Source organism: Cyprinodon tularosa, unplaced genomic scaffold, assembly GCF_016077235.1.
Source record: "Cyprinodon tularosa strain WSP-4 unplaced genomic scaffold, ASM1607723v1 ctg233, whole genome shotgun sequence".
Classification (NCBI taxonomy): domain Eukaryota; kingdom Metazoa; phylum Chordata; class Actinopteri; order Cyprinodontiformes; family Cyprinodontidae; genus Cyprinodon; species Cyprinodon tularosa.
In genome coordinates, this window is record NW_024038871.1 from 26,360 (window position 1) to 38,478 (window position 12,119).

General features: G+C 40.0%; 1 protein-coding gene across 2 annotated transcripts in view; it reads right to left on the minus strand.

The window, feature by feature from the left end:
• Positions 1-293: 293 nt before the first annotated feature.
• Positions 294-12,119, minus strand: part of ptpn11a (protein tyrosine phosphatase non-receptor type 11a) — a 38,097-nt gene continuing 26,271 nt past the window's right edge. For both annotated transcript variants that reach the window (XM_038286975.1, XM_038286973.1), the window contains exons 10-16: positions 11,700-11,831; positions 9,921-10,075; positions 9,770-9,837; positions 5,958-6,109; positions 5,758-5,876; positions 5,554-5,657; positions 294-3,302 (exon numbers count right to left, since the gene is read on the minus strand). In XM_038286975.1, the coding sequence (XP_038142903.1) occupies positions 5,588-5,657; positions 5,758-5,876; positions 5,958-6,109; positions 9,770-9,837; positions 9,921-10,075; positions 11,700-11,831 (696 nt within the window). In that variant the 3' untranslated portion in view covers positions 294-3,302; positions 5,554-5,587. The remainder of the gene's footprint in view (positions 3,303-5,553; positions 5,658-5,757; positions 5,877-5,957; positions 6,110-9,769; positions 9,838-9,920; positions 10,076-11,699; positions 11,832-12,119) is intronic.

Consider the following 12,119-nt stretch of genomic DNA (forward strand, 5'->3'; position numbering starts at 1 on the left):
CACAATGGAGAAAATACCGTACTATCTAGGGATAAAGTCCAAATACCTGAAACAACTTGGTTTAATTACACAAATCAGAAAGAACTTCCCCTCAATAAAACTGGAACGCCAGACAAACCTATATAAGAACTGTGCGACCCCCACATGCCCTAAACATGGACTCTGGTATACCTTTGTTTTATTTTTGTTGCCCTTCTCTTTTCACTTATCTTTTTGTCTGTTTTATGCAAAATTGAAAAATACAAAATAAAAAGACCCACAAAAAACTAAAAGAATCAAGAAGACAAGAGACGGTCCGTTAACAAGGCATGGGTTAGCCGTTTATTGTTACGGAAGTTAACATGGTTAACTGCATTGAGAGTCATACAATACACCTCTTAAGCTCTGTGAGGTTCCTCCCCGTGTCATGGGGAGAAAAGCTGCAGGAATATACATACAGTATATTTTATTGGCAAGTAGATATGTTTTAGTAAGTACATTCTGTTCTACTTGGTGTTCATGTACAATATACATGTTAAAAAATATAGTTTGCTTCAGGATCCTGTTTTTATTTAGTTTTTTTTTTGTTCAGCACGTTCATGATGAAAGGATTCACATTTAGTTGTTACAGGTTCTTAGATGGCGCTGGAGCTTGAGGAGCAGTGTGCTTCGACAGCCGTTTTACACACAAACGCATAGAAGGCACCTCTATGCATTAAAATTGCTTTTGTGATTCATGAAGAAGAGTAATCATCTAGGAGGAAGAAAAAAAAAACAAGGAAAGCATCCGAGAACACAAGCACACAACACACACAAAGCAAGCACTCCAGAAGAGACTAGACGAGAACTGAGTCCTCCTTCCGACGTTATAACACCACACCACAGAGCATCTCTATCAGAAGATGGCGTTGGAATACTGAACGGAACAGAGAGGACTTCCTAAAGTTAAAGAGAAGCTGTTGTGTCCCAGATCAGTGGCCGTGGAGAAACTTCTCGGAAGGCAAAGAATGCAGCAGCTTCCCCTTTCTATCCCCCTCGCTCGCTCTGAGTCAGCACTGTAACAGTAACTGCAACCACAACACTGCAGTTTCTCAAGGCAGAACGATAGAAAAGCGAGTGCAGCAGAGCTTAGTCAGATGACTTGGGGGGAGTTGGTGACTGCCCTGCAAAATACAGCTGATTGCGAAGACTTTGACATTTCAGAAGAAGAAAAAAAACTCATTACACAAGCTTCAGAAAAAAAAAAAACATCTATATGTATATAGATGCTGACTGTTAACCTGATATATGAAACTAGAACTTCCTCATGAAACCACCTTATTTTTAGCCTCATCTGCACTACAGCTCTACATTTCTCAGTCAGTTTCTAACTGTAGGCTGAAATGTACTACACACAATGATGTAACTATATATGTTGATCTTAATATAGTTTGAAACAGTTTATACAGACAGTATTACAAAGCTTGCCTGTGTGTTCTAGATGCTTTTTACTTCAATATCCCTCCAAATGCGCTCATGGTGAACTAGCTAAACAGCTAAACAGTAGCTGCTGGGGCGGAGTGGCCCGTCTGAAAGGAGTGGCACCACCGTTTCCACAGACGTAAAGGATCTGCATTTCTGAAACTGCTAAACCTCTCATAAGCCCTACCATCAAAATAACGGGGTGAATTTTCTTTATCCTGCTTGCTAAAGGCCAGGCTTTTATTTCTTTTTAATATTAGGATAAGTCATGGTGTAGCCTGCTCAATATCGGGCGTCCATCATTATTAGGTCAGTCGGTGCCGATTTTGTTGTTGTTTTCCAACGGTCTCGATAAACAAAAACAAGCGGGCTAAGGACGCTGCCATGTGGAACGCCGGATTTAAAGCAAAGCATCGAGTTGCTTATAAGTTAGTGAGAAAATCCAGGAAAGTCATATAAGGTGTCATTAAATTCTGGAATACATTTTGAGAAGAAAAAAAAAAAAGGCAAAAAACTAAATAAATGCAAGCGTGATAAACTGAATAAGTTCTTTCCACAAAATGTCAAACTTTTTCTTTTTAAACACTAGAAGTTGAAATGTCTCCCTAAAAGGTTATATAGCTGTGTTGCACATAAATGTGCATAAAAAAAAAATCTAATTAATCCAACTTAAACAACAGTGACTAATATACGTTTTAGAAGCTGAGAGATGTGCAATCGTTTCGTTAAACAGTGACTCTCAAACTTAAGTTTAGGCGGTGTTCACAAAAAGGCAATGGTACACACAGGCATCTCTTTGAAAAGAAAAAAAACATGAAATGCACTTGAAAAACAAAATAAAATAAAAAAATGGACCTGAGGCAAAGCCTGCAGGTGAGATACACAACAGATTCCCCTGAATGCTCAATATGTCAACATACCGAGTGCGACAGAAATACAGGCCGCCGTGGTGACTCCTCACTAAACCCCAAATCAGATCATTTATAAAAAGCTGATTCAAGACTCAAACTGTTTCTGAAGAAGAGTGCAGCGTTAAGGATAACCGGCTTCAGCTAAGGAATGATTAATAAACACGCTAATTCCATCGACAGATCGCAAAGCCTATGTAAACTAGAAGACAGAAAAAAAGAGAACATTTACACTCAATAAGTTTCATTCGAGTGCATTTAAGATGGTTCAACTACCATAAAAACAAAACCCTCATTTTAGAAGTCACAGGGTTATAGATCCAGGTTAATACGAAATATTTTATTTCCATTAAATACATTAATAGATGGTTACTTTTGGCCTGTAAGTCAGAAACCACCATCTCTTTCTGTATTAAAGGCTAACCGGTTAAAAACCTTTTAACTGTTCACATAAAGCAGCTAAAAATAGCTGAAGAAAAAGAGAAAACTCACTTATTTGTTTGGTTCAGGCCGTTTCCAAGAAACTCCTCACACGTTTCTAAATACTCTACATAACTTTGGTTAATAAGGAAAAAGAAATGAACAATATAGAAGATGAGGGTAGGTTAGCTGGGTGGTTTTCCCTCTGAGAAGAGTGCGCTCGGTCAGCAGCGCTTGTTGGGTACCGTCCCTAAGGCTGAGCTGGAGCCGGAGTTCAGCAGGGTGACGTGTTTGGCTTCTCCAAGGCTCCTCCAATGATCACAGTGGTTAAGAATTCAACTTGAGGGAAAATGGTCGAGAAGAAAGCGCAACAAGATTATGAGCAGGCCATCTGGTCTCCCTCAGGTTTTAGTTGGGCTTTTGTGGTGTAGCTGTGTGTGTGTTAATATGTGTGTGTTGCCCCTCCCCCAAAAATGGTTCTACATGGTCAAGTCTCAGGCGTCAAGGTGTAGCTGGCGAAAAACTGTCCGGATCCTGAAGAGAATAAAAAAATAAAATTAGAACATGTAACCTTAAACATTAGGGTTGTGTCAGAACATCCGCCCTTACCCCTAAATCCCTCAATCACTATATAGAGCGGGGACCATATGGAGGACTTTATAGTGAACTCGGTTAACATCTGATCACCTGACTGTTCAGACAGATGACCACTACTTTTCGCTCCCCATTGATCACGTAACTCCACCTCCTCGGTGCTTTCTTTCAACACCCCACTGAATAAATAACAGACCTGCTTCTGATTTCATATAAATTATCTATTTTCTATATCTGAATAGCTACAATTAATTTGTCGAAATGTGAGGACGAAGTTTCCAAATTTTGCCATCAAAGTGAGAAAATTAAACACACAAAAATATTCACCATCAGAGCCAGTGGTACTTCACACAGGACAATGCAGAGAGACGACTGCTGCAGACGGGCTAGTATTAGACCTGGCTGCCGTTAGCCTCGGAGGTCCGCTGGTTGCCACGGTACTCTCAACTTTGGAATGTTTTTTTTATTTACGCATCAAATCAGTAGATGGGCCATATAGCGATGCTTAACAGTATAATATTCTCGCCTGAATACTTTTATTGTACAACGGCAACAGAAAAGAGAACTTTAAATTTAACACTCTGAGCTCTGTGAGCGCACTATTGAGGCTGCTGCTGCTGCCGCAGTGCATGCTGGGACAACTGTCAACCTCAAGAATGGACAAGTCTGCACTGATGCATGCTGGGTAAAGAGAGAGGCGCGAGAACAACATGCGGGGACTTTGTCTGTTCTTGAACTTGTGTTCTTGTGATTTGGAACAGTACTAGGGCTGAGACGTTTCACAAGTACACAACAACATGAGAACGCACAAGAAGACATATTGAGAAATGGCCATAGTTTTAAAATTTTATTACAAATAAAAAAAAAAAAGGCTGAATGCTTTTACATAGAGAGGGTTAATATGCTGCCAATAGCTAAAGTGTCAGCAGTTGCTTTCAGAAGCCTCCTAATAAGAAGATTGTGTCCTTCTGTATGAAATTCTACAGCTATTTTAAATGCAGCTGTTCTGGAAATGTTGGTTAGAAAACAAATGGGAGCCAGGAAGGCAAAGGAAAACAGCAGTTTAAAGTTTGAAAAGCCAAATGGATGTAGTGGAGTGCTGTTCAAATCAAAAACCCCACTTTGTGGCAAGAAAAAAAATCTAGGATAACCTGGTTCTGGCTTCCATAGAACTGAAGCCAAAGCTACTACAGGACACTTTAGATAGAATATGTTCAAGATATTTAGGAGAACATAGATACAAGCAGGTAAAGTATGCCCCATTGGATCTGTGGCTGTATCTGTGCTGAAATGTGGTTCATTACAAAAGTATCGACTTTAGGCAGAACACAGAATCCTTTGGAAGAAAAACAGTCTCATTGGAATTTTAAACACTGAATTTTTATTACCAAATTTTAAACTCCTTAAATTGAAATTTTATCTTGTGAAAATTCGGCTGCAAAAGATTTGCCTGCAAAAAATTTGCCTGCAAATGTCTTGACCTTCTGGTGAACTCAAGCCAAGGGATTCTACAATTGAAGCAATCGAGCAGCTTTGAGCAGCTTCAAGCAGCATCGCTGTGTGTACCGATGCGTTGTACAAGCATCAAAAATGAAGCAGCACGCACATTTTTGCTGCTCTTGGTGCTTTAGGTGTGAACGTAGCATAACATTGGCTAGCTTCCAGCCATGGCGTCCTGTACGAGCACTGGGGGAGGTGGGGGGGGGGGGGGGTCGATTTGTTCGCGTCTCAAGGTACGAGCACAGGGGGGAGGGACGACCATGATTGATGTGTCAGGAACCTATAGTGGACAATGGACCATGTTTTGTGATTGGTGGACATTACTCATTGATTTTTTACTGTAGCGAGGGACCATTTATTTTCGTTTAACTTCCCGATCTTCTATTTCACTGCTTGCTATGTGACTGTGGCGAGATCTTCAAGCCACATGGTAAAAAATGCATCAGAAAAGATCTTCTACTGCACCTTTAACTGTGACACACATGCAGACAACAATGGTTTCTGAGCATAAACCAGACTTTAAGGACTAAAGACCCTTTCTGAGTTAGCAGATTTCAGTTATAATCATTTAACTAATAATCATTAATAGGTTATAGCCTTGATTTGACGACCCATTAATTAACTAAAACTCCAAGTTTTAGTTATTCAATATGTTCACAATTTGTTGGTGAAATTTCACAGCAGTACCTACCTGGAACTGATAGTCCTGGAATTAAAGGCAAATCTCATCTAAAGGTCTTCTGCTGTTGCATCAGGCCCACGTTCTCATAAACCCTAGAGCTGTCATCCCTCATCCTGATGGAAGCGACAGTTTGGTGAGAAACAACAGACTCATGCTTTGGAGAAATAAGTCAAATTTAACTCAAAGAAATCAAAATGTCTCAGCTTTACTCACTCTGTGCAGACGGGTGTAGGGATGGGCGAGCAAAGAGGTAAAGGGCTCTGCTCTCCACCGGCTAGGTCAGACAACGAGTACTTTATGTTGGTGTACTCGCGTCCTTTAATTTTACTTTTCTGCAAAAGAGAAAGAAAACGTTATAGTAAAATAAACCAGAGGAGGTACAAAACAAAACCATGATGCAACTTTCTGCAGACCTGTTCCTCTTCTATGCGTCTCTGCAACGTTTCTATGTAATGCTGCACAGCCATGTAGATGAATCTGTACTGCGCCTCAGTCTGCACCATCCCAGAGCGCTGCGAACGAACCATCTGAATGGTCTTTGGCACATCGATGTCACAGTCCACCCCTGCAGCAGGATGCAAACTCTTAAGTTTTGCCTCTTATGAGATGTAATGAAACATTTGTAAGCTCCAATCCTTTAAGTATTAAACTATGAAAGGAGAGACTGATTCAGTTTTTATTCTAGTGTTTTTCAGCCACCAATAAAAATCAATCAGCCAGAATCTGCCTATGGGTGGTTAAAGAAAAAGATCATGTATTTCATGTTGCATCTCCCTAAATCTGCTTTTCTTGGTTTCCGTTTCATTATTGGATCAGTGATCGAATCACCTTTTAGAGGAGAGAACCCGAAGGACTCAGTTCCCATCAAAACCAGCACATTACTACATTAATAAGTACAGTGTAATAATAAATACATGAAAATAATAGATTTTCTAAAAATAAATACATTACTTTAAAGGAATAGTACACCCAAAACATGATTAGCCTTCATTTTCTACTCACCCCCATGCTGAACAACACTCTGGAGTACTTTTTTGATATCTCAAATGCATCTGGAGATCTGGGAGGCTTCTTGCTGTCTGCTGACATTCAAATAATGGAGGTCTATGGCGCCCGAGGCAGAAAGGTCCATAAAAGTCCACAAAAAACGTGTCAATATTCCTCCATACTGCTCGTCCAATGTATTCCAAGTGTCCTGAGTGGGTAGCATCCAGAATTTACTCGAAACAAAGTCATTTAGAATGTTTTTAGAGCATAAACAGTAGTGTATAGGATTTCCTGAAAGCGCGTTCACGAGTCTACGGAAACCGCGGCAGACCAAACCAGATGAAAGTGCGCATTCAGCTCGGCAAAGAACTCATGCTCTTGCTCAACACAGAAGTCCTCAGACATTTTTCTTTCGTTGTTTCTTTCTTTACACAGGTAAACAGCACATTTCTTCTTCTATGCTTGCATTATCGGCAGAGAAGACGCTGAATGCGCACTTTCATCTGGTTTGGTCTGCCGCGGTTTCCGCAGACTCGTGAACTCGCAGGCGTGCGCTTTTAGGAAATCCTATACACTACTGTTTATGCTCTAAAAACATTCTAAATGACTTCGTTTCTAGTAAATTATGGATGCTACCCACTCAGGACACATGGAATACATTGGACGAGCAGTATGGAGGAATATTGACACGTTTTTTGTGGACTTTTATGGACCTTTCTGTCTCGGGCACCATAGACCTCCATTATTTGAATGTCAGCAGACAGCAAGAAGCCTCCCAGATCTCCAGATGCATTTGAGATATCAAAAAAGTACTCCAGAGTGTTGTTCAGCATGGGGGTGAGTAGAAAATGAAGGCTAATCATGTTTTGGGTGTACTATTCCTTTAACCAGACCTCTACACCAAAAAAGGATTTTATTTTTGCTGCATAAAAATTTTACTTTCTGTCTAAAATACTTTTACAATGAGCTGTTAGGATTTACTTGAGCAGGTGAAGAGTACATTTAGATGTTTTTTCAGACTTTCAAACACATAAACTGAAGGTTCCTTCTTGATTGGCAGCAAAACACTGAGGCCTACTCTAAATAATCATTCACTGCCGAACCTTCCTTTAGTAGCGGGGTGATCAAAGTCCAAGTCCTCCTTCAAATCAGACATCACAGCGGCTGTTGTGCAACATTTTGTTTCACTTAAGAGTGGATGTGAAAAGTGAAACTTTTACTCATTAATTACCAACTATGTCACTGAAGCAACTAGTGGGGTGATCCAACTAAAAACATTGAAGCCCATTAAAAACTATATTTATATCAAGGGCAACAGATTAAATTAGAATCAACCATAGCTTTCCTGTAACAGCTGTTGTTCGTTGTAAGAATCAGAGGACAGGGTTCACAATTTGACTTCAAGTCGTAGGGAATGGGCTGTTCCAACCGTTGCATTTCCAAATTCTCCCGAGTGGTGCAAGAAGTGAATAAAGGGAATTTGATTGGTTGTTTATAAAGAGAGTGGGATTGTTGTAGAAGAAGGTTCGCAAGCAAGTTTCATTGTAGCCGGTTTCTTGGAAGCATCTTGCTGATCAGTTAGCAACTTAGTGCTAGTAGGTTCCCAATGGGAAATTCCATTGGGACCAAGTAGCACTAAATTGGTGACTTAGAAACAACACTGTCAAGGAACGCTATGGACAGAGGAAACATGCAAGAGGAGGAGAGTTTTGTGTCGGAGGTCGCGGATGAGTCTCCTCCATCATATATTTTTTATTTAGAGGAGGAAAGCGGGACAAAGATGTTGTGGAAGAGGACGCCAGGGCGGCAGAAGCTTGGTTTGGTGTAGAAGGCTTCCAGCCGTACATGTTTGAGCCCTTGCCTCGCAACGCTGCCAGTTCTGTTAGCTCTACGCCTGCTGAAGACACAGACGTCCATCTCTGTGAACACTGGGACGCAACTCAATGGGAAAGGATTATTCTTATTTTAACCATTGCATATATTAGCTGTGACATATGAATCAAGATGCTATGACCAAAAAATTTGATTGACAGATGACCGTTGATAGATGATTTAGGTGTACAACTAACTGGCCTGCATAAGATAACAAAAAAAAATAACAGATTTTAAGACAGGATTTTTTTTTTTATATAAATTTTAAAAATTTTGGGACAATGTAGTCTGATAAAGAGTACATTTATATACATGTTCAAGCCAGAATGGTTTGACATTTAAATATGACTTCCCTACAACTTTAAAGACAGTAGAGGTAAACTAGGAAGATGTCACGTTCTCTTATTACGGTAATAGGGTACTGTGTGAAACAAAACGCATAATATAGTTAATAAATTTAAAAACAACAAGAAAGTTAAGCTAGGGCTGGCTGTTCTAGGGGCTCCTCTAGGACCCTGGAGATGATTTCACATATGAGGAAAAGCATGGACAGCAGAGAGCATTGTCTATCAGAATGATCAACAGAGTGTCTTCAATCAGAAGCTTCGCAAGATCTGGTGCAATACAGACAGCTACAGCTTCCTGACTACAGCTATCAACAGCTACAATTGTAAACGAAACAAACCCTAGAGGTTATGACCAGATATCATTTCACTTTGCGATCAATAGTTTCTCCAATAGGTTCTCATTGATTTTTTTTAAAATAACATCTAATATTTCGGCAGGCACTAACGGCAGGCACTGCCGTTCTGCTCACTGTTAGCGAGGCGCACAGTTCTGACCAGGTGGAAGGGTGCGGCTCCTCCAACTCACAAACAGTGGTTATGTGACCTCATGTCATGTCTGAAACTGGAAAAAATTAAATGTTCTGTCCAACATTTAACTGGTAAATTTGAAGAGATACGGGGGGGCCCTTTCTTGACACATTCAAAAACTTACAATAATGCTCCAGATAAAAAAAAAATAAAAAATTCAGAAAAAAGATTCAATAAAATGTGTTCTGTCTCAGTCAGGGATAGGAAAATAGTGCATTGACCTCTTGGTAGTGACCTGGGTGGGCTGAATGGGATTTTTTTTTTCTTTTTTTTTGTAGGAAATGTTTTTACTGTATTTGTTTCTATATCTATCTTTGTTGGACAATTATATATTTTTTGTATTTACAAACTGTATGTATAAAAGGAAAACTCAATAAAAAGACAGTGATTAAAAAAATAACATTTAATATTTCTATAAATGTGCTAAAATCATCAGTTTTTACCATGATTTGGTAAAAATTCTTGCAGTTTTCTCGAGCAGATGGTCTCACCTTTTTCTCGGATCACATCTATCAGGATGTCGATCACTATAAACGTCCCCGTCCGTCCGATCCCTGCACTGAGGTGAAAGGAAGAAAACTGTTGTAGTTGATGGTATTTCTACTTCTAAAGTCAGTGATTCCAGCACAGATCTGAGAGTACCTGCAGTGTACTGTGATGGGTCCTGCGTCCAAAATGCTCTCCTGTTTCAGGTTGACCTCCTCCAAAAAGTCCAGCACGCCACCTGGGTCAGTGGGGACGCCGTGGTCCGGCCAGGTTCTGAAGTGGTACTGCCATACTGTGCGCTCTGTGTTACCCTGAAATCGTTTTAAACCCGGAGAAGCATAATCAGAAAGTTTTTAGGGAGGAAAATGGGAAATTGTGGTCATTTCAAACTTCCAAATAAAGAAATAAAAATACTTGTGATCAAACTATGCTTTTGCAAAGCATCAGGAAAACATAGAATAGGGTAGATACAGGAATTGCCCTCAAGTCAATGAGTCGCTGCAATCATCTGGTTTCCTTAGATAGAAAACTTTGAATCAATTTGACTGTATGATCTGGTGAACTGTAAAGTGCCTTGAGATGACATTGGCACTATATAAATAAACTGAATTGAATTCTAGCATTTAATTGAACCCGTTTTAAAACCTGTACACAATGTTTTCCATTTATTGTTCACCTTTTGCAGTGGCTAAATGCAGTAACCCTGACTATTTATTTTGTCTCAGTAAAAACACAGAACTAAAAAACTATTGTTATTTTAACCTAACCCAAAACAAAAGCAATTCTAATAGAAAAAGTCAAAGCTTCTGAACTTATTTTTTGTCTCGAGACCCTGTTCTTTAACCACAATCTGAAACTAAATCATCCTTTGTAAAAACTTAAAGCTTTTGTTTTATCAAGTCAGTTTTGGCTTCTTTAGGCTCCTGTAAGTAGAACTAATCTTTGTTGTGCTGAACAGGCTATACTAGCATTCAAACCACCAGTATTTCTGTCTTTCCCACATGGTTGAGTGGACAGTGTGCACACCGAGTTGCAAACAGTCTACGCACTTTTCAGCCTTCGTTATCAAGCGTACCTACTGGATTCCTACATTTCTCATGTGAAACTCCATTTTTTTCCCCAACTTTTATTGTCACTACACTGTCACAAGTACAGAGCAACGCAATGAAATCTCCATATTTAACCCATAACTGGGCAGCCATTGTGCAGCGCCCGGGGAGCAGTCTGGGGTTAAAAGTCTGGCTCAGGGACCTACAGAGGCAGTCCATGGGAGTGTGTGGGACTTAAACTCAGAATCTCCGAGACCCAAGCGCAATGCTCTAATCACTAAGCCATCCCCTCAATGACATGGCAACATTAGGCAAGTTTGTCTTCTTTCCCCTGAAAGTCTAGTCGGGCACCTTTCTCTGTTTCTTCTCCCAGCAGAAATAGAAAACAGTCAATGCTGCGGGTTCCAGCGCCTGGCTGCTCTGAGCCGTGTTGCTGCCAGATACTACATCTATTGATCCTGGTAAGCTTGCCGTCTCATTTAAAACAGTTTGCAATAAAAACTCATTCCTGTTAAGAGGAAGACTCCTGCTGAGCACTGCAGAGAGACACCGCCGTAAATGCTGTCTACATCCTAAAGATTTAGATTTGCGTGCTCCTGTCTCGGCGCAGACATTAGCAACTATGCTAAGGGCTTAGTTTGAGTATAGACTGACTGAGTAGGTTTTTAAAAGCAGGGATACTTTGATCACTTACTTTCCCTTTACTGACTGATGCCTTTTTATTACGGCTTTCTCAGGTTTAATCATTAATTCATATATTTTTAGGAGGTAGAAATTCAACAAATGGGAGAAAAAAACCAAATAAAACGTATACAATTGGTCATTAAAAAAAAATAACTTTGTATTCCTTTTATAACCAAGTGGACCCCCTATACCAGCTACTCACCTGACCAACTTTGGAAAGCTTCAGTTCTCTGAGAATATAGTCATGAGCGTTTGTCTCCCTGACATTGCGAACACGCATGGCCCCGTACTCCTTCAGAGCAGACATCTCGGGCCAGTACCTCACACACTTACTCTGTGGAAACAGATCGCATCATTTTAAATTGGAACAGTTAAAAACATATCTACCGCTAAAAAGATTAAAACAAACCAAAGACTTTCCAAAAAAAACAAAATTGAAAACAATCCACTGGACTATGTTTCCAAGTTTGAAGACGTTTTGCTTCCCATCCAAGAAGCTTTTTCAATTCAAAATGTCAGAAATTGCATCGAGTTGGAGGTTTTATACAGTAGCTCATCAAAATCTTGTTTTTGTTTTGAAAACATGCAAATTGAAACAGACGAAGGGGTCCACCCCTTTGGA